Raw genomic sequence first — 21,885 nt, forward strand, 5'->3', positions numbered from 1 at the left:
ATGTTGTGGGCTTATGTAATGTCAGTGTACCTATGAGCTGCAGTACAACAAATTCCTATTGGTTTTAGCTCATGGCAACATATATTGACCTTATCATGATGGATTCTGAAATAACTTCCTTCACTTCCTTTCATTGGCCTCTTCCATCCTCTCCTGCACAGTGTCTGGTCTCTGTAATGGTCTCAGGATGATGGTCTCTCTAATGGTCTCAGTCTGGTCTCTGTAATGGTCTCAGGGTGATGGTCTCTGTAATGGTCGAAGGGTGGTCTCTGTAATGGTCTCTGTAATTTGCCCTCATCTGTCAGTAATGTGCTGTTCCTAAGAGCCCTACTGTTGCCTGTCTGGGGGTGGGGCTCCCTGCTCTGGTAATAGCCAGATACTGTTGTATTTGGTGTATCTTAATTTGCATTTTGGTAAATGCAAATTTGTGTAAATAGGCATCAAAAATTAATACAAAGATACAGTTGTAGGGAGCTTAGTTGTAAGAACAGAGAGCATAGGCTAAACACAGCAGACCCAAGCACAGACTAACAGAGGAGCTGCACAATCAGTTATAGGTAAGAAAAGACTTTTTAAAAGATTTATACATATATATATATATATATATATATATATATATATATATATATATATATATATATATATATATATATATATATATAAACAGACATCATTCTAGATCACACTATTAATTCATTTTATTTATTCATCCTGCATGTATACACCCACACATATATGTACATTTTAGTTGATGTTATTTATTTATTTTTTGCTGACTTTTGTTTTTGTTTTTTTAGTTTTTTAGTTTATGTTAAATGTATGCCATCTGTGTTATTCATTACTAGATCAATGACTTTTAGTACAGTAACTTGGCCCATTCCATTTTTTTAAATACTTTGGAAAACTTGAGCACTAATTTACGGCAATGAAAAAAACGGTTGTTGACGCAATCAAGTAACAACATGTACTAAACATTTTTAAATAAACTTTCTTAAATTGATTCAGTGTTTATGAAATGCAGTTTTGTGGAGGTCAGAACACTGAACAGATTACAGCAGGGGTTTTATACACTTGACACTGTGAGAGGATGAACAGTTGATGTTCAGTCTGGCTGTCCAAGAAGGACTCTGACTGACTGAATTTTTTTCAAACATTAGACATTATTCAAACTACTGGATTGGATAACCTTTCAGAAAGGGTGTGTGGTTGTTCTATACGCATGGAAAATTCTACAGTGGTGCATCAATACTTATTTGCATTTCTTTATGTAAATCAGCATGTAAAAAGGCTGGAGAAGTAAAAAGAATGAAACAGCTGTACTGGACTTACATTAATGTAAGAGGGAAAACCTCTTCTGTTCAGTGGTCTTACATTAGTGTAAGAGGGGAAACCTCTTCTGTTCAGTGGTCTTATATTAATATAATAGGGGAAACCTCTTCTGTACAGTGGTCTTATATTAGTGTAAGAAGGGAAACCTCTTCTGTACTGTGGTCTTATTTTAGTGTAAGAGGGGAAACCTCTTCTGTACTGTGGTCTTATTTTAGTGTAAGAGGGGAAACCTCTTCTGTTCAGTGGTCTTATATTAATGTAAGAAGGGAAACCTTTTCTGTAAAGTGGACTTATACAGTGCCTCTCAGTGGGGCTTGTATAAACAGGTGACAACAAAAGGTTCAAGTGGCTTTTAAAACTTTTTTATTGATTAAACACAACAGTCAGGTAACACCAGTCTCATCCATGCTAGCTCTCTTTATGTGATGAGAACAAGAATCTTCTCTATTCTCTCTGGCCCCTGTATACTGACTCAACTATTACCCATTATGCAATGAACAATAATAAACTTTTATGTTGTCAAGCAGCAGACAAACAAATCTGATTTTAGTTTAGATTATCTTTAATTACACTAAACAAAGAACTGCAGGAGACATATCAAGGCTAACAGAATCATTTGGATTGAAGTGGTGACTGTGGGATTTTAAGTGATGCATATTTTCATGTAATGTGATTGTCTTTAAATAGCATCACTATATTCTCATTATGAAGATATAAATTGTATCTTGCTTGTTAATGAGTGCATGTTTAATTTCTACATCCTTTATGTTTTTAACTCCACACTCTTGGGTTCTTCACTATTTCATTCTTATGTCAGTGTCAATTTCATCTTCCGGATCAATATCCTCCTGAGCACAGAACTTTTTATTTTCACTTTAATGTGGAGGATTGTAATATGTAAAATAAATGGAAAAAGGTTCAGTTTATTTATTTTAATTTTTAGGGTTTAGTGTGACAAAAGTGTTTGGACAACAAGTTGCAGGCAATATGATGCATGTGCACAGGCCTAAAACTTTTCCATATGATTCTTAAATTTGATTCAAAATTACAGACAGACATTACTGACACTGAAAATACAAATTGTAATAAACAGTGACTATAGAGATACACACAGGGCAAGATATGAGGTCATAGTCATGAGTCATAAAGTAGTGATTCTAAAATATGAAGTCACAGGTGTGATATATAAATATGATATTTTTACTTTTGTGTAATTTTAAGGAGTTAATTAATGTTCTGTTTTATGAAAGATCCTCTTATATCAGGGTACATTTACTGAAATATATTTAATCATAAAACGTAATTTGTCACATATATTTCAGGCAAACTGAGTGGGTGGGAACCAAACTCTTTAGTAAATAATCTGCATTTGTTTGTGTCTCCAGTGAGTCTACATATGTGTGTTGGAGTAACTGGGAAACTTCACAATCAGTAAGCGGTAACAACTCCAGACATACTAATACTAAGCTCATATAGGTTCTAAATTATTTAATAAAAAAAAAAAAGTTCAAGTTCAAGTTCAAGTCATACACAGTATAACTCGCAGTGAAATGGTTGAGAGTGCTCTGTCCAAACTGAGGAAAATGAAAAACAGGGGTGCATAGAGAAATATATATTCTATATATATACAAAAATATATTAACAATGTATGTACAATATATGTATATTATGTTTATATACACAATGTAGAATGTATATATGGATATGTGTATATGTATGTACGCAATGTACAGAATGGACAGTTCCATCTTCTAACTTGACATATTTACAGTTATATGTTGCATGGTGGTAATTGAACATATTTACAGTTATGTTACATGGTGGTGGTGGTCCCCACAGTTTGTCAGTTTCCCTGATTCAGGGCCTGAATGGCCTGTGGGAAGAAGCTCCTCTTCAGTCTCTCTGTCTTGGTCTTCAGGGAGCAAAAGCGCTTCCCTGACCTCAACAGAGAGAAGAGCCTATTGTTGGGATGGGTGGGGTCCTTCACAATCCTCCTGGCTTTGGTCTGGCACAGCTTCTAGTAGATGGTCTGCAGGTCAGGAAGTTCCGTATGAGTGATGCGCTCTGCTGAACGCATTACCCTTTGGAGTGCTTGTCTGTCCTGCTTGGTGCTGTTTCCAAACCAGACTGTGATGTTCCCCGTGAGGATGCTCTTGATAGTGCAGGTGTAGAAGTTCCGCAGTACCTTGGAGGGCAGTCTGAAGTCTCTTAGGCGTCTGAGGTGGTAAAGACGCTGACGAGCCTTCTTTGCCAGGGAGTTGGTATGGCGGGACCAGGACAGGTCCTGCAAGATGTGAACACCAAGGTACCTGAAACTATCTACTCTCTCCACCGTGGTTCCACTGATCCTCACAGGTTGGTAGTGCCGCTCCTGCTTCTTGCTGCAATCGACGATCAGCTCCTTTGTTCTACTGACGTTTAGGAGAAGATTATTTTCCTGGCACCAGTTTTCCAGGTGTTTAATCTCCTCCAGGTAGGCCCTCTCATCGTTGTCTGAGATCAGGCCCATGACAACGATGTCGTCAGCAAACTTGACAATGATGGTGGAGCTGGAAGTGGCTGTGCAGTCGTAGGTGTACAGTGAGTAGAGCAGGGCGCTTAGGACACAACCCTGAGGAGCTCCAGTGCTAAGGGTGAGGGTGGATGAGGCGCAGTCGCCCACCCGTACTGATTGTGGTCTGTCTGTTAGGAAGTTGGAGATCCAGTCGCACAGGGATGTATGCAGTCCTAGATCCTCCAACTTAGCAGTGAGTAGGGAGGGGATGATAGTGTTAAATGCTGAACTGTAGTCGACAAACAGCATTTTAACATAATTACCCCTCCCTTTGTCCAGGTGGGTCAGTGTGGTGTGGAGCAGATGTGCAATTGCATCATCAGTGGAGCAGTTGTGGCGGTATGCAAACTGCAGTGGGTCCATGGAGGCTGGCAGTGAAGATGTGATGAAATCTCTGACTAGCTTTTCAAAGCACTTCATCACGACCGATGTGAGGGCAACAGGGCGGTAGTCGTTGAAAAAAACCCACCTGTTTTTAACATTCCAGAAAGGAAAAAAGTAGTACCTGTATTTCAACATACTGAAAGTTGGCCAAAGGAGCAATACTGACATCAGATTTATGGCTGTTCTATACATTGAATACTGAATGTGAATTTTAGTAAAGTAACAACATGTTCCCACTTCAGTCCTTTAGTGTTTTAGAAACTCCTAACTGCTGCTGTGCTGTTAAAAAGTCACTACAATCATTTAAAATGAAAAAGAAGAATTTCAGGAATAAAATGTTGGAATAAAATGTAGCTGTTCCTCACTTAACAGGTTAGAATACACAAAGTCTTCAGTATTTCTGGTGAAGTAACTTCCTATTGAGATTAGTAAAAACCCTGACCATCTTTGAGGTAGATACAACTATGTAAGCTACTGAAAATGATCAAGATCAGGATATTTTATTAATACAGTTTTGAACAATAATATTTCAGACTAGTGAACTGGATAACTTTTCAGAAATCGCTAATTTTGTGCTTTCAGTAACATAGGGGTTTATCATTTATTTATTTATCTATAAAGAACTTTAAATAGGCCGTTTCTTCTTAAATTTCAGGCTAGAAAAAGAAAACAATAAATGAAATTATGCATCATTAAGGTACTAATTAAGGTGCCAGGAAAATCCTACAAAAAATATGGTAATTTGCTAAAAATTCTGGTTCTATATGCCAATCATTCACTCACTTATGCAAAGCAATTTCAAAGCAAATACTAAGAAACAAGAAACAGCATCTTTATACTGATCAGACAGTTAAAGCAGAACACATTAAAGTAATATTTAAAGCCACAAACAGGAATGTGTAATGCAGTTTTTGTTTGTGTCCCTTTTCCAAAACGATTCTGTCCATTTTAATCAGTTGTTTACATACAATACAAGTAATCGAACTAAATGTCACGTTACGGCCCCTCCCCCTCCTCAAAAGTCTTCGTGTGTGTTCGCCTGTGTTGCCACGCCCTGTTGTGTCGTCCACCTGTTCTGTATTATATGTAATCGTCTTGAGTGTATATATGTCTCCTGTGTTGTAGTTGGTGTTTAAGGTGTACAGAGCGTGAGTGTTGTGTTTTATGTGTCGTTCGTAGGTGTAATAAATGTGTTTAATCGTGCCTCTTCCCCGCATCTCGTTTACCTCGAGACGTCATACTAAATAGCTTTCAAATCTGGTTCCTTGTGATTTATGCAATCAGAATTATGGGAATATTAGAATAGAAATGTCTTTAGACTTTAAGTGCTTTTAAACAGTTCCTGCTGGAAGTCTGTAATGTTCCGACATTCCTGATAGTGTTTTTAAGTGTCAATTGTTCCTGTCAATGACCTTTCCTTTGACATCACTGAAATAAGATGCTGACAAGAAGGATTGATCAAAGTTGATTACTGTTGTTTAATACCTGAATCTTCCACACCTTGTGCTCCACAGTCATGGGTTCATCACTGCACTTCATCCTGCTTTTCTCAGGTCAGTGATAGTTTCATCTCCAAAACTCTCTGATATTTCATGACTGTAGTGCTCTGCTTATGGGAGGTTTTGATTCTAACAGGACTGTGGGCTCTAGCCATGTGTGTGACTCGCCAGTTTCATGTGGTGGAAGTAAACAAGAAGTGGACTGATGCTCAGAACTACTGCAGAGGGATTTACACTGATCTGGCCACTACTGAGACCCAAGAGGAAATGGATACTGTACTTGCTCTAATGAAAGACCTGCCAGTAGCCAATTACTGGATAGGACTGAGACAGCAAATTGACCAGAACAAAAACATTGTAAGCAACTTTTAATAGAATCACAACAACTATATAACAACAGTGCAATGCACATTTAGATGACCTCTTAATGGGTCTTAATGGGTTAAACCCCATTGAGTTAAAAGCATTGTAATATCGTTATAATAACATTATAATTACTTTATCAGTGCAATGTAAATTTAGATGATCTCGTAATGGTTTTTATTGTGTTAAACCAAAAAATAATTGAAAAAAATAAGTAATTCTAGGGAGTGAAGGTTATGAAAACATGTGGCAGGTGTGGAAAGTGTGTAGAATGACAGGTTGATTGACAGCACAAATGCTATGAACAAACGTGTATATTATACAAGAATCACAAAATTGAAGAGTAACAAATAACAAAAAGACCAAGCTGGGTCTGTAGTCAGTGTTCAGTATTTACCACATACACTGTAGAACAGAAGGACAGTCAGCAGGTGGTGATCAGCCACAGACAAAACAAATAAACAAAACCCAAACTCCTGTTCCCTAAGATCAAGTCACAAGAAATGCAACTCCTGTCCTACTTAAATAAAACCAAACAGAACATAAATAGATGGACAGTACAGAGTTCTTACCCAGCATGTGTAACATCTGGGCCTTGTACATGTTGTATAACATGTAGGCACACCCCTGGTAAACTGCACGTTTTCTCTATTACCAGCTTTCACTTACATAGTTACCATGTTAATAAAATGTTTTATGCAAGTTTTAAACTCCAAGGTGCCTCCTTACACAGGAAAAAGGCTTAGAAATTGTGCTAGTGTGTGTACAGTGTGCAATGACATCCCCTAGGCAGAAACAACACAGTCTGACATTTGACTCTGTCTATGTTCCAAATAGCCTAATACATATTGTATACTACATACTGCACTCAGTATATGTAACGGTCCGAGTGCTGCAGGGCAAGGAGCACTTCCAGTTGCTGTCTTTGGCGTGAGAGACGCAGCCATATCAGTTCCTGTCTCCTGTGTGAGAGACACCACCCGATCAGTGCCTGTCTCCTGTGTGAGAGATACCACCCGATCGGTTCCTGTCTCCTGTGTGAGAGACACCACCCAACCAGTTCCTGTCTCCCGTGTGAGAGACACCACCCGATCAGTTCCTGTCTCTGGTGTGGAAGAAGCTGCTCTAGCAGTCTCTGTGCCTCCTGCCAGGCCTGTACCTGCTCCTTGTGCTAGGCCAGTCCCAGTGGCTGCACCTCACGGCGCTCCTGTGCCCATGATGGCAGCTTCACGTGGGCCTCCTGTGACACTTAGGACTCCTGTGGTCACACCACGCAGCAGGCCAGTGACTCCTGCGGCCTCTTTGTTGTGCCTGTGTCAGTGGTTCTTTATTGTTTAATCTAAATTGTAACAAACAAACAAACCAATAAAGAAGCTAACAAACACAGATATTCATGGAGATCTTCATAGTACTTCCTACATGTTTACAATAGATATAACTGATACAGTACATTCACATTTGATTCAAGCTGGGTTTTAGACATAAATTTACTTAAGCCTAAATTAATGTCTCTAACGAAATACACCTCTAATGAATTACATTCTTACTGTATCAGCGGATGCAATGTTTCTGGTTACTACTGTTCAAATAGATTCTCTCAGACATTTTACAAAACATTTCACAAAACATCAGTAAGGTAAAAAATCAATAACTGGTAGCTGAAGAACCTGTGAGGAAAACATTGTTCAGTCAATTTACACCTGCAATATTAAATCCTGTTACAACCTCAGTATTTAAACAGTTTATCACTACAATCCCCATGTGACTACAGGATGATTGTATACTGTGTTTAATGAGTACTGAGAGTACAGTGTTTATAAGCATGTACTGATCAGGTATTAATGTGTCCCTACAGGTCTGGGTCTGGTCAGATGGGAGTAACTACACATACCGTGACTGGGGCTCTGGGGAGCCAAACAACCCTGTGGGTGACAACTGTGTGCAGTTATACAATTCACACTCATACAAATGGAATGATGCAGGCTGCTCTAATCCAGGTCCATTTATTTGCTATAGAAGTGAGTAGTCCATGATGATTAAATGCAGTACAGCAGTTTTAGGTCCAACACATTTTTAAAGTTTGTGTTTGGAACGGTTTCACTCCCACACTATTTCAGTGTGAGTAAACCTAAATATTGGATTTGGACAGAGCTGAAAAACAAACAAAAAAACATGCAGAATAAAAGTCCACCATATGTACAACTATATGTGCATTATTTAAAAAAGTAAAATGAATTATTTGTTCTCTCCCTGCTGTAGAGATCCCACTGATTCTGATTAAACAGGAGATGACATGGAGAGACGCTCTGAGATACTGCAGAGAGAATCATGTGGACCTTGTGTCTGTTCTCACTAATGAAACTCAGGAGTGGGTGGAGACCGTCACTAAAAATGTCTCCACTCCTAATGTGTGGATGGGTCTGCGTCACACCCGCACCCTGGGCTTCTGGTACTGGGTGAGTGGAGAGTTTATCTGTTACCAAAAATGGGCCCCTGAGAACAGGACAGGAGTGGAAGACTGCAGCAATGGAGAGATATCAGGAGCAGTGCAGTCTGGAAGTAAGCAGTGGGTCAGCCTGCCAGATACTCAGAAACTCAACTTCATCTGTACCATCTGGGACAGGTCAAAGAATTACATATAAACAGCTTCATATATTAATAAAAAACATGTAAACATGTTACTGAATATTGATCTGCTTCTTTTTTAAAGTAGATGAAGAGAAGCAATGCAGTGTAATTCATCCTTATAGTTCGGGGCCATGAAGAGGTATTTGCTGATTCTCAACATCCTTTTACTCCATTCTTCGATTTAACAGTTTCATTTAGTCTGCTCCTATTTATCACTGAAAATAATGTTCAGAGTCATAACTGGCAACTTGTACATTATTAATGTGTAGGTATTGATATTGAGAAACTCAAATTTAACCATTTCATTTAGTCTGCTCCTATTTATCACTGAAAATAATGTTCAAAGTCATAACTGGCAACTTGTAAGTTATTAATGTGTAGGTTATAGTTTATGATTGTCACATGACCGTTTCACGTCTTGTCTCAGCACACATCAATGGATCAGTCATTTCTCTCAGTAGACTGTGTGAGCCTTCCCTACAACTGTTTAGCACAACAACACTAAACATACTGGTAGATAAACTGGTTTTAAGTTGAATATCCATGTGTAGAGCTGTAAACTGACATGTGAAGATCCTCCTTTTGTACACTGATGTAGTACTTGTTCTATGTCCATCTCACTCAATGATGATTCTCAATATTCAGTCATATTGCTTAGGTCTACTTATGTTTTGTATAGATTTTTACTTTTTGGCTTGTTTAAAATACATTTATGGCAAGTTCTATTATTAATAAAACTGCTTTATATTGTCATTAACCATATTTTGTTCTGTAATCATTCTGCATAAATGGAATTATTCCTATATGCTAAAATATGAATCCTGTTGCAGACCCACTGAACATCAACTGTGCAGCCTAACTGTGTATATGCTTCACCTAGCAGATATCTCTTGCCTCCTTTTCCGTAGTCAATGCCAGTGTTTTTCATCAGTCCTGGTTAGGAGGCCACTGCACTGCAGTTTATTGTTTTTCCTCTACTTAATCATCTTATTAAATAAAACCTCCATTATCATGACACCCAAAACACATTGTCCAACATTAAGCACTACTGCATACAGAAAAAACAGTGTCAGTATATGTGGATTTCAATATCAGAAGTTCCAGTGGCATGAATTAAAAAAGAACAGGCATTTTATGCCACTGTCATCTATTGTGAATGCAGTTATCAGTACTCTACTGATGACAGCATTTAAGGTGTCCAAAACCATACTGCATACTACATAAACCTACTACATGCTACAGATTACTAGGGTGTAATTTTATGAACATGTATTGTTAGTACTATTAGTGCATTCAGCTTGATCACATTTGTATGCAAGTTATAACTTTTTGTTTACTAAACTGTTCTTTCAGAATCATTCTTTTAATTTTCCAGAGTGGAGTGCGGTCCTATGGTCCTTTGAATGAGTGAGTCAGGGCCCTTGTTCCCTGTGTTCTCCCTTGTGTCTTATATTAGCATACATATAGTTTGAAATATACATCTAGTGATGCAGTTGGACACATCAGTGATGTTACCTGGGGTCACTGCATGTTTTGGATCTTTCAAACATCATACAAGGTCTTCCAGCCAACCCAGCTGGTAGTGATCAGTTCCGAGTTTGTGTCCCAGTAACATGTGTCCATGGACAACTCCTTCCACAGCCATCTAGAGGTCTTATCTGCGTCTGTGCTGGCCTTGACAAAGTCCTCCTTTGTGTGTAGACCTTATAAAGACTGTAAGCCTTACACAGAGACCAACTGAGGCTACGTAACTACTCAAATCTCTCGCTTTTATGTGCATCTACCTTTGGATGTCCTATTCTGTCTTGATGAATTTATTGTAATAATTTGAAGTCAGATTCAGACTAGTGTGTGTCTCAGAGAGGTCAGGAGTGAATAAGTGGTTACCATGAAACTTACAGTACACAGAGACTGTTGGCCATACACAGAGACTGTAGACTTTATACAGAGACTGTAGACCTTACACAGAGACTGTTGGCTATACACAGACACAGTAGACTTTATACAGAGACTGTTGCCCTTACACAGAGACTGTAGACATTACACAAAGTTTGTAGGCCTTACACCACAACTATAGACCTTTCACAATGACTGAGCTACAAATCCTCTTCAGCCCACTTCTATGGGCACACACACACACCACCACCACCTTCTCCAGCCCTTCCTATGGCACAGATCCACTAGGTCTGCATATTTGGCTTCATTTCCTTTCATTGGCCTCTTCCATCTTCTCCTGCACAGTGTCTGGTCTCAGGATGATGGTCTCTATAATGGTATCATGGTGGTTTCTGTAATGGTATCATGGTGGTCTCTATAATGGTCCCAGGGTGGTCTCTGTAATGGTCTCAGTGTGGTCTCTGTAATGGTCTCAGGGTGGTCTCTGTAATGTTCTCAGGGTGGTGGTCTCAGTAATGGTCTCAGGGTGATGGTCTCTGTAATGGTATCATGGCAGTCTCGGTGATTGTCTCTGTAATGGTCTCAGGGTGGTCTCTGTAATGGTCTAAGGGTGATAGTCTCTGTAATGGTCTCAGGATGGTCTCAGTAATGGTCTCAGGGTGATGGTCTCTGTAACGGTCTCTGTAATTTGCCCTCATCAGTCAGTCATGTGCTGTTGCTAAGAGCCTACTGTTGCCTGGCTGGAGGTGTGGCTTCGTCCCTGTTCTGGTAATATCCTTCAGCACGTGGTCAGCTGGTCAAAACTGCTGTATTTTCTGTATCCTAATTAGCATTCTGGTAAATGGAAATTTGTGTAAATAAGCATCAAAAATTAATACAAAGTTACAGTTGTAGGGAAGTTAGTTTAGATCATCTGTAAGAACAGAGAGCAAAGACTAAACACAGCAGGAGACTAAACAGAGGAGCTGCACAATCAGTTATAGGTAGGAAAAGACATTTTTAAACACCTCCCTCCTCTTCCAGCATCAGCAATAAAAAAAAAAAAAAAAAAGTTAAAATGTTATTGTGGCAAAAGGGCCGTGACCAACCATCATCTGCAGGGTGGAGACAGTGAACCAGTGCGAGATTTTATTTGGCCACACCTTTTATGCAGACTTTTTTCTCAGTAGGTGGCTGGATACAGAGAGAGAGAGAGAGAGAGAGAGAGAAAGGGAGAGAAACAGACAGACCTCACACACAGAGCCCTATCATTGAAAATATTTATGTTGCTGAAATGTGCCAAGAGAAAAGAAAGTGAGCTAGATTGAAACTGTTTTTGTTTTTGATATTTAATAATCAAAAGGATTATTGATTATTTCGTCATACCCCTGCCTTGCTGTTACAGTGAACTACTTGGACTTGTGTGTGTTTCCAAAAGAATCAATTCACAAACACAACCCTTATCGTCATTTAAGTCATAAGTTGTAGACTCTTCTAAAGCAGATACAACAACACAAGTTCCACAGAAGAACCACAGCACAGATAAGTATTTGGTCTGGAGGCTGATACCAGATGGGAAATAGCCAGCAGTGAAGAGGTGAGGAGCCTCATTCACCAGGACCATGTAGTCTCTCCATCTATTCAGCAACCTCACCCTCCATCCATCTATGAGCTAATGTAGGATTTTACATTATGTGCACACATATGCCAAACGCATCTATGAAGCAGGATATCCAAAACTGGTCCATTGTCATTGAACATAAAACCTATAGGTCTGAATACAAATTAACATACTGTAAAATCTAAACAAGTTGGTTAATTTTAGGAAAGTGTCACGGAACGCTCCCCTCTCACTGTCACGTGGTACGGCCCTCCGTGTGCAGTGGGAGTTAATTGTTTGTCTCGTTTGTAACCACACCCATGTTTAGTACACACCTGCACCTGGTTTAGTCTTGTTATGTTGTTTGTATTTAAACTACCTTAGGCGTGTGCTTAGTCATTGCCTCTGTTCACATTACCTTTGTTTGTGCCATTGTTCAGTGTCAATGTTCGGGTTCGCCATTTACGGTATGTGTGAGTGCCACCGTTATATGTTAAATGTTAAACGTTTGTCACTGTCGAGGGAGTCTGTGCATCCTGTGGCACTCGGGCCGCTACAGAATGAAACTGCAGAATTGTAAACAGAACAATTAAAAAATAAAGTCTTTATTTTCCATTTAATTATATATGATAGTCAAAAACATCTAAGCAGTGCATGACTAATGCAATTAACAAATTCTTTTAGTATAAACAACCACAATTACAGCATTAGAAAAGGTTAAATGGGAAGCTGTCATATATCAAAGTTTGGCACTGCCTGGCTCAGGGTTGGGTTGTTTTAATCCAGTCCACTCAGATCTGACTCTTCTCAGTACAGATCTGCTTCTTCTCAACACATTTAAAACAAGAAATGCCAAAATGTACAAAAAAGACCCAGTGTGAAAGTTGCAGTAGTATCCATCTTCAGGAAGACCATTAGACTCAGTAGGTAGAGTAGCACTGTTATGACCATTAACTTGATTCCGCATATATATGAAAAATGCAGCATCGTGTTCTAAAATAAATGTCTGTAACTAGATATGATGTTAAATAATGAGCATCAACCTGCATCCCGTTCTAGTTCTATTACAACAGCAGACAGTAATCAGTGTTACTTCCACTATAAATCTATTTGTCTAGAGGTAAATATGTAACCTGTCCTAGATGTAGCAGATAAAGTTGAGTTTTTGAGTATCTGGCAGGCTGACCCACTGCTTACTTCCAGACTGCACTGCTCCTGATCTCCTTCCATTGCTGCAGTGTTCCACCCCTGTCCCATTCCCCAGAGCCCAGTTCTGGTACCAGATACACTCTCCACTCACTCAGTACCAGAAGGGCTGACTACAGGCAAGACACAGACCCATCCACACATTAGGAGTGGAGACATTTTTAGTGATGGTCTCCACCCACTCCTGAGTTTCATTAGTGAGAACAGAGACCAGGTCCACATAATTGTCACTACAGTATCTCAGGGCTTCCCACCACATCAACTGCTGTTCAACCAGAATCAGTGGGATCTTTACAGCAGAGAGAGAACAAATATTTAATCAATCTCATATTATACATTTCAGTACATTTTGTGCTCTTCATGTTAAAAATGTACATTGATTTGTGGTTTGGATGGTGTACTCAATTCAAGTCTCATATGCACATGATGGAAACCAAACCAAACAAATCAAGGGCTAAATCATGCCCAAACCCACCCTGGCTGATCAACTACATTTAGAGTTAAACTGCTTAAATTTGATTTTTCACCAAACTATTTCTTCAAAATGCTTAACAGATGTGAAGAATTTCATCATCTTGGATTACTTACTTTTATAGCAAATAAAATAAGTTGGGTATTGGCATTCTGCATCAGTCCACTGGTATGAGTATGTCTGGTATAGCTTTAGACAGATGTCACCCACAGGGTTGTTTGGCTCCTCGGGGTACCAGTCACTATATGTGAAGTTACTCCCATCTGACCAGATCCAGGTCTGTAGGGACACATTAATACCTGATCAGTACATGTTTATAAACACTGCACTCTCAGTACTCCTTAAACACAGTAAATACAAGCATCCTGCAGTCACATGGGGATTGAAATGATTACCTAGTTTAGTGGAGGGGTTTGATGGGTAATGAAATAACTTGTAGTTTAGTTATATGTATTGGTCTAAAATGGTGAACTTGAAACTTAAAGTACTTCAAAATGGGAACTACATTTAACAACCCAACCCAGAGCCAGGCAGTGTCAAACTCTGATTACATTCGATTTAGAATCACTAAGTGAATAAAGAGAACTGTTAGTGATGATGCATAAATATCTGCTGTGGCATATTTCTGTATGTTAATTCAATGTAATTACTATAATTAATGAATCAATTATAATAAAATATTGGATTATCAGATTATAAAGTTTAAACCATTAAAGGGACAAGTTTAAAATGTGTATTTCACTGGTATAGTTATTAGAATGCGACACTCCTTCCTATAACTGTACAAAATTGCTTACAATGTTCTGGTCAACATTCTGACTCAGTCCTATCCAGGTGGGGACAAAGAATCACAGTAGTCTTCTCACACTACGTTCACTACCTCTGAAACATGGTTAAAATTGCAAATCACTCTTTATAGGAGCGTTTGACAAATGCATAAAGGTCAAGGTCAAATTTACATTACAAAAATTGTAATTGTAAAATTAATGCATTAATTAGAATAAAAAATGAGATTATCATCTTATAAAGTTGAAGCAATTAAAGAGAAAAGTTTAAAATGTGCATTGCACTGGTATTGTTATTCGAATACTACACTCCTTCCTATATCTACAAAATTGCTTACAATTTTATTCTTGTGAACACGGTTGAATTTGTAAGTCGCTCTCAATAAGAGCGTTTGACAAATGGATAAAGCTCAAGGTCAAATTTGCATTATCATGATATAATTATAATGCTTCTACATATTCAAATTTGCTTAAAATGTTCTGTTCAGCTTTCTGTCTCATTCCTATCCAGTAATTGACTGTTTTCCCACTGAGAAGTGTTGTTATACTATCCATTTCCTCTTGGTTCTCGATGGTGGCCAGATCAGTGTAAATCCCTCTGCAGTACTTCTGAGCATCAGTCCAGACCAGTTCTTCATCCACCACCTAAAACTTGCCAGTAACACAAATAGCTAGGGCCCACTGTCCTGATAGTATCAAAACCTCCTATGAGCAGAGCAGCACAATGATGAAACATCAGAGAGTTTGGAGATGAAACTGATACTGACCTGAGAAAAGCAGGATGAAGTGCAGTGCTGAACCCATGACTGTGGAGTACAAGGTGTAGAGGAGTCAGACATTAAATGTCAGTAACCTAAAATCTTTATGACCTGTATATGATCTTATGCCATTTTAAGCAATGATCAATCCTGCACAGTATCATCTGATTTCAGTGATAGCAAAGCCAAACTCATTTGCATTAACGTTCATTGATTGAACTGAACTGGCCATCACCCTGTACATACATGGATGACATTGACTAAGCTTGCATTGTGATTCTCCATTAGAATTCATATGTCCTATCATATACTTTCATTAATTTATGATTCCACCTTTATATTTACCTTTGCATGACACGTTCTCGCATGTTTTATGCCTAGGTGTGTTTCTCTGTATTTCTGTAATCTGTGTTTCATACTAGGTTGAGAGCTAGTAAAATTCCCAGCAGGCTTATATAGGAGCACAGCTGAAAAGTTGCCACGTAGAGGGAGGAAATCTTCATGATGCAAGAACTTAGTTTTAAACAAATGTTTATCAAATCAACACTATGTCCTTCCTGCTCACCTATTAAACACATATTATACAAGTAAACATACTAAACAAGTAAATATTAAAGTCACATATTAAACAAGTGACCCCGCGGAACTTCGGCAGAGACAAAGACTTAAATAAATAAAATTAAAGTTTCTTAAACCAAGTCCATAACCTCTCACTAAGCAGCTAGAAATACTTGACTCCAGGTTATCTTACTTTACGATATCTTAATCTTGATGCCTTTGTTTCTTTTATTATCTTACTAATTTCACTTCATTAGTGTGCGTTCATCAGAATTGGCCCATCACTGCTCTTATTGAATGCACCCATCTGGTTGAGACTTCCAAACTGTTCAGTGCTCTCACCCTCCAGAAGTTTTAAAAACTTTAGATATTTAAAAACAACAACAACAAAAAAAAAACTTCCTCAGATTCTACTAAAAAAGTATATGTAATTAATCTATATCAACTTTAATTATGAGCTTCTTTACTCAGGCTGAATCATAACCGCAGTTGTCTCTTATGAGTTGTAAAACACGTATGAGAGTTTTGCTGCTTGTTCATTCACCCCACTTTCACACTACACCGACCACATTGACCTACACAGGCCTTCAGTGGGAATGAATTATACATTTATTTTAAACCAAATCACCAAGATTCATATATTGGTTTATATATATTGTATATATTTCAGCTCTTCCTTGTAATAAGATGTAAGTTTGTATTTATGTAATTTAAATAATTTATAATTTAATAATAATAACACTCTTCACCAGATGTGGAGTTGCTTCTCTCTTAGTCTTCTTATTGAAGACTTAAACTAAACTAATGACAACTGTTTCTTTGTTTTTCTGAGGTTGATTTGCATAAAGTTCCAGAAATGCAAACAAACACTGAAATGTAACTGATATGGAATTTTGGAATAATGGATTTTTTTTTTTTATTTCAGAAAGATTTAATCCCTGAATTTTTGCATTAAGACAATATGTCATGTTTAATTTTTAGTAATTTTTCAACAGTGTCTAATGATTGGGTTGTGGGCATGTTAGTTCAATAATATTAATAGAAATAGTAGTCAGTGTGAAGAGGGACCATAAATCTGATGTCAGTATTCACTTTTCAATGTTTCAGTGATATTCCCTGGGCTGGACGCAAGAAAAATATTTAAAATGAAAAATTCAAAAAATTCTACAAGTAAACAAATGAATTTAGAACATTTATTCAATCATTTTTCTTTAGTAATTTCAGAATTAAGCTTTAGAAAAAATACACATCTATATATATATTCATGTATAAAGCTCTAAATCCTTAATTTTAAAACTGTCAGATCAATTTCAGGAGTTTTATAAAGTTCTTCTTACCTGTTACTGACTGTGAAGTTGTTCAATTAGTCTGGGAGGTTCTTAACTTGTTAGTGTGCAGTGGTTAACTTGTGCTCTGTGGTCTTATTGTTATGTTACTTTATTTATAACACTAATTTACATTATATTTGAGGTGCAAAATGTAAACACAGGAAGATTTTCAGCAGTCACAATCATTATAAAAACATAATAATAATAATAATAATAATAATATTACTATTATTATTATTTTATTATTATTATTGTTGTTGTTGTTTTTGTTATTATTAAGAACAATAATAATAATTTTCTATTTATATAACATCTTTAAAAGCAGGCTTACAAAGTGCTTTACTCCTGTTAGAAATACTAGCCACCAAGCTGAATGACCATATGTGCATGAGCACTGCTCAGAAGGGGATTGGTAACAACACCAGAAGCTCAGAGCACCACCTACTGACCACCAGAATTCCAAGACCAGACCGACTAACATAAGTGTGACCGGATCAAAAGCATAAGACACAATACCACACACCTGGATACTTGAATGTCTAGAACTGTACAAATTCAATAATATTAAGGACCATCAGGGCCTCCATCCAGAACTCACTGGAACAATGGAGAACAAAACTAGAAGCCAACTTGAAGACAAATTCCCAGTTCACTATAAAGTGTGATATATACCACTGTGAGGCACTGTAGGAGCCATCTCTTTGATCATTTATTTGTTTTTGTTTTCTTTAGTAATTTGTAGTTATGTGCTTGTGGATATGTGCCCTCTACAGTTCAAAGGTCTATAAATAGTAGGAACAATGGTCAGAGGGCATGGCTGACTGTGGAATGTGAAATGGAAACAGACAAATATTCTACTATGTACAATGAGCAAAGACAGAATTATATGTACCAGTGAGAGAACTTTATGTACCAGTGAGAGAACTATAAGTACCAATGAGAGATCTCTATGTACCAATGTCATCTCTGGATTGGAAGTGAGTGGACTTCACAAACATGCATTCATAACCCTGCCAGAAGTGTATGCACAAGCAAAGATTCCTTCCCTTTATGCACTGGCAGTTTTAAGCTTATTTTTGAATGATTTGTACTTGTTCACTTTAACACTAGGTATCTGAAATTGAACACATAGCACAATGATCATTCAGGATTCAAATTTAGGTAGACACTTGGGACAAGACATGCATTCACATCCAGGTTTATTTTTCCATCATTTAGGTTCCATTTGAGCTCATCTAATACAGAAGAAAATGTCAAAAAAACAAAATTCCTTTGATGTTTTGGGTGTATAATGTGTCTATTGATGCTGGAGATTCAGTTTCACTCATGATCTACATTTCCTAATTCTCCAGGGTCTTGTCTAATAAATTGATCAGTTTTGAGCATATACATGAAATTAGTAATGAGTAGATACACAGTGTTTTCCAGTAGGTGTTCTAGTCTTCTCTGAAGTGTCCAAAAACATCTCCAAATGCACACAGTCATCAATCACTATACATCAAGTCTGCATGTTTCTTTTTGCTAAAACACCACAGTACATTACTTTAGTAAGTTCCACAACAATATTAGCTTCATAGTATTATTGTTAGCATCATTAGGTGACACTACTATAAATGCTGTAATACTTTAAAGAAATAGTATACTTTTTCATTTATACTTACAATTTGTAGCAGGATTACACATTTTTCCAGCAGCGAATGGAAACATCCAGTGATTTGCTATGCAAACATTGAAGCTAGTCCATGCTAGCAGCACCCAAACAACTCCACATAAACTTCAGCTAAAATAAGAATCTTCCTTTCCATGATGTCCAAAACTATTGGCGATCAAATCATTCTTATGGTACGAGTTTCGCCAGAGTTTCACCAAACAGCATCAAACCCATGCGCAAGGCTATCTGCTAACAACACTGAAGCACTGACAGTACACAGTGCACAGACTTTTCAACATTAAAGGGATGACTAAATAAGTCAAGTGAGGGGTTTATGTTTTCGTCTAAGCATCCTCTATTTGATGAAACTGCTGCCAATCATGCCACTTGCCCTGGAAACACTCGGGAAGCACCCCCTCCCCTACCCCCCCTTGAACACATAGATGAGAATTGCTGTCACTCCAAGACAATGGCGCTGCAATGGCCAATATATTATTCAATATAAAATAGAAATGGGAACACTTTTATATCAGTAATGTGCATTTTGAGTTAACCAAAGGCTTGCGTATTTTGAGTTTGCTTACAAAGGAACCGAACGCGTGTTTTTACGCAAAGAAGTGAGCACGCAATTAAAGAACTTTACTAACACTCTGTATACCATTTAAACATGTCACACAGTTGTTTTGATGGTAATTTAATTTTCTACGACAAAATCTGAAGTTATCTTATACCGTAATAAAGTTTTAAAAGGCCATTTAAAAGGCCAGGGCACAATTGTTAGAAATTTACCAGAAAAACACGATGTATTCAGCGTGGGATTTCTGGCGAACGGATTCATGTAGACAGCTGAAAATCAGTAAGCAGGTATTTGTATTAGTTCTAAGAAGTGTTATGTTGATAAATGTACTGTACTTTAAGAATATTTGATACCATCAAGTGATTTATTTGAGTATGGAAGTTGTTGTCCACTGGCAGACCCGCTAGGCGGCATTGGTGCAGTACATGGTTAACATTCCTATTCAAAACGATTTACTAAAGTGGCCACACCTCAAGGATGTCAAATTTTCCTCCATTGATTCATATGTAAACTTGTTGATAGGTGTGAATACTCCCAAAACATTAGAGCCCTGGCAAATTGAGAATTGGAGGTCCATATGCAGTGAAAACACTACTAGGATGGTTAGCTAATGGTCCATTAAAGCCAGGAAGTCAGTCAAGTGAAGTCAAAGTTATTTATAACAGTTGTTGTCAAAAAGCAGCTTTACAAATGTCTGAGTCCATCCCCCAGTGAGCAAGCCAAGGGCAACAGTGGCAAGAAAGAACTGCCCAGAGCATGAGGAAGAAACCTTGAGCCTTAAAGTGGAGGCCCATCCTCCTCTGGCCAACCACAGTCACCACAATAGTAACAATATAGACAATAAGGAGCAGAATAAGTAGTGAAAGAGAAAAATAAATAAATAATAATAAAATTAACAAAATAAGTAATTAATGTCTAGTCCGGTTTAATAGAAGTCCTAGTCTGTTCCCGATGGTGTGCTGTGTCCAAAACACATCACGCACCAGAACGTCCATCACAGGCAATGGAAAAGTAGTTGGCTGGGGTGGAGGCGTAGTGGGCTACAGCAGGGGACACCAGGGAGTTGTGGGAGTAGCCATGGCAGCTGAGATGGATTAAGGCTCAGTAACATCACAACATCAGGGGTAGGTGTACTTCAGCAGAAAGAGAAAATAGATAATTAGGCATGTCCAGGTGCAAGGGTGTGTAAATTAGGGAACTACATATAAATGTACAAAGATGGACTCTGGTAGATCTAGCTATGGCAGCATAGCTAAAAGAATAGAGCCAGAAGGAACCACAGGCATGAAGGCACTCTGGGACATCAGCGCTTCGCCACTCACAGTCAACAAACTTGAGTGACAAAAGAGAGGTGAAGTGATAGGATCGTAAAATAGCAGTTTGCCATAACTCTCAATGCCCGTGGACCCTGAGATCTACATCTTTACCTAAGACAGGAAGTAGTTAATAAAATGCCTGACTGTACAGATAGGTTTTCAGCCTAGACTTAAATATTGAGACTGTGTCTGAGTCTCGAACATTTATAGGAAGATTCTTCCATAGTGTGGGAGATTTATAGGAAAAGGCTCTGCCCCCTGTGGTAGAGTTTTTTATTCTTGATACTAGTAAAGAGCCTGCACCTTTTCACCTAAACAGTTGTGGTGGGTTGTAATGCACTAGAAGTTCTCTAAGGTAATGTAGGGCAAGACCATTCAGTGTTTTGTCCGTCATTAGAAGTATTTAATAATCAATACGATATTTTATTGGGAGTCAGTATAAAGTAGCTAAGAGAGGAGTGATCAAATTTTCTAGTTCTAGTAAAAACTCTGGCTGCTGTATTTTGAACTAGCTGGAGCTTGTTTAGACACTTAGTGGTACAGCAGGTTAGTAAGGCAATACAGTAGTCAAATCTTGAAATGATAAATGCATGGATTACCTTTACAGCATCATGTAAGGAGAGTGTGTTCCTAATCTTTTCAATGTTCCTGAGGTGCAGAAAGGCAATCCTAGAAATATTTTTAACATGAGCTTCAAACGAGAGACTGGGATCCATAAATACTGCAAGATCTTTAACTTTTAGAGAAGATGTGATTGGGAGACCATTGAGATTCAATGAGTAATTAGAGAGTGAGGACCTAGCTGTCTCTGGGCCTAATAGATGCACCTCTTTTTTGTCAGGATTAAGAAAAATAACGTTTCTCAACATCCGGTGTCTGACGTCCTTTATATATTCCTCAATAGTACTAAACTGATATATGTCCTCTGGTTTGGCTGAGACATATAGCTGAGTATCATCAGCATAGCAATGAACACTAGCACAGTGATTACATATAATGTCA

At 38.0% G+C, this 21,885-nt stretch overlaps 1 protein-coding gene and 1 long non-coding RNA gene across 4 annotated transcripts; one reads left to right on the forward strand and one right to left on the reverse strand.

The window, feature by feature from the left end:
• Window positions 1-468: 468 nt before the first annotated feature.
• Window positions 469-9,504, forward strand: LOC145643440 (macrophage mannose receptor 1-like). Of its 3 annotated transcripts, XM_081694693.1 has the most exons (7): window positions 469-557; window positions 2,715-2,760; window positions 5,782-5,820; window positions 5,903-6,123; window positions 7,985-8,147; window positions 8,389-8,752; window positions 8,843-9,504. In XM_081694693.1, exons 3-7 carry the CDS (start codon window positions 5,784-5,786, stop codon window positions 8,844-8,846), a joined length of 789 nt encoding a protein of 262 aa, XP_081550819.1. In that variant the 5' UTR covers window positions 469-557; window positions 2,715-2,760; window positions 5,782-5,783; the 3' UTR covers window positions 8,847-9,504. The 3 variants fall into 3 exon arrangements, with proteins under 3 accessions (XP_081550819.1, XP_081550817.1, XP_081550818.1); XM_081694691.1 differs by having other exon boundaries at window positions 8,389-9,504; XM_081694692.1 differs by lacking the exon at window positions 2,715-2,760 and having other exon boundaries at window positions 493-557; window positions 8,389-9,504.
• Window positions 9,505-14,065: 4,561 nt separating this feature from the next.
• Window positions 14,066-19,237, reverse strand: LOC145643458 (uncharacterized). The gene is made up of 3 exons (XR_014115859.1): window positions 19,001-19,237; window positions 15,463-15,501; window positions 14,066-14,189 (listed from the first exon to the last, which is right to left on the reverse strand). It is a non-coding gene; the product is annotated as an uncharacterized LOC145643458 (long non-coding RNA).
• Window positions 19,238-21,885: the final 2,648 nt, after the last annotated feature.

Source organism: Electrophorus electricus, chromosome 13, assembly GCF_041902795.1.
Source record: "Electrophorus electricus isolate QZ-2024a chromosome 13, ASM4190279v1, whole genome shotgun sequence".
Lineage (NCBI taxonomy): Eukaryota > Metazoa > Chordata > Actinopteri > Gymnotiformes > Gymnotidae > Electrophorus > Electrophorus electricus.

Coding starts and splice junctions, on each gene's coding strand:
- LOC145643440 (XM_081694691.1), top strand. CDS start 5,784: ATGGGTTCATCACTGCACTTCATCCTGCTTTTCTCAG. Junction 5,821..5,902: donor CTTCATCCTGCTTTTCTCAG/GTCAGTGATAGT, acceptor TGATTCTAACAG/GACTGTGGGCTCTAGCCATG. Junction 8,148..8,388: donor TCCATTTATTTGCTATAGAA/GTGAGTAGTCCA, acceptor TCCCTGCTGTAG/AGATCCCACTGATTCTGATT.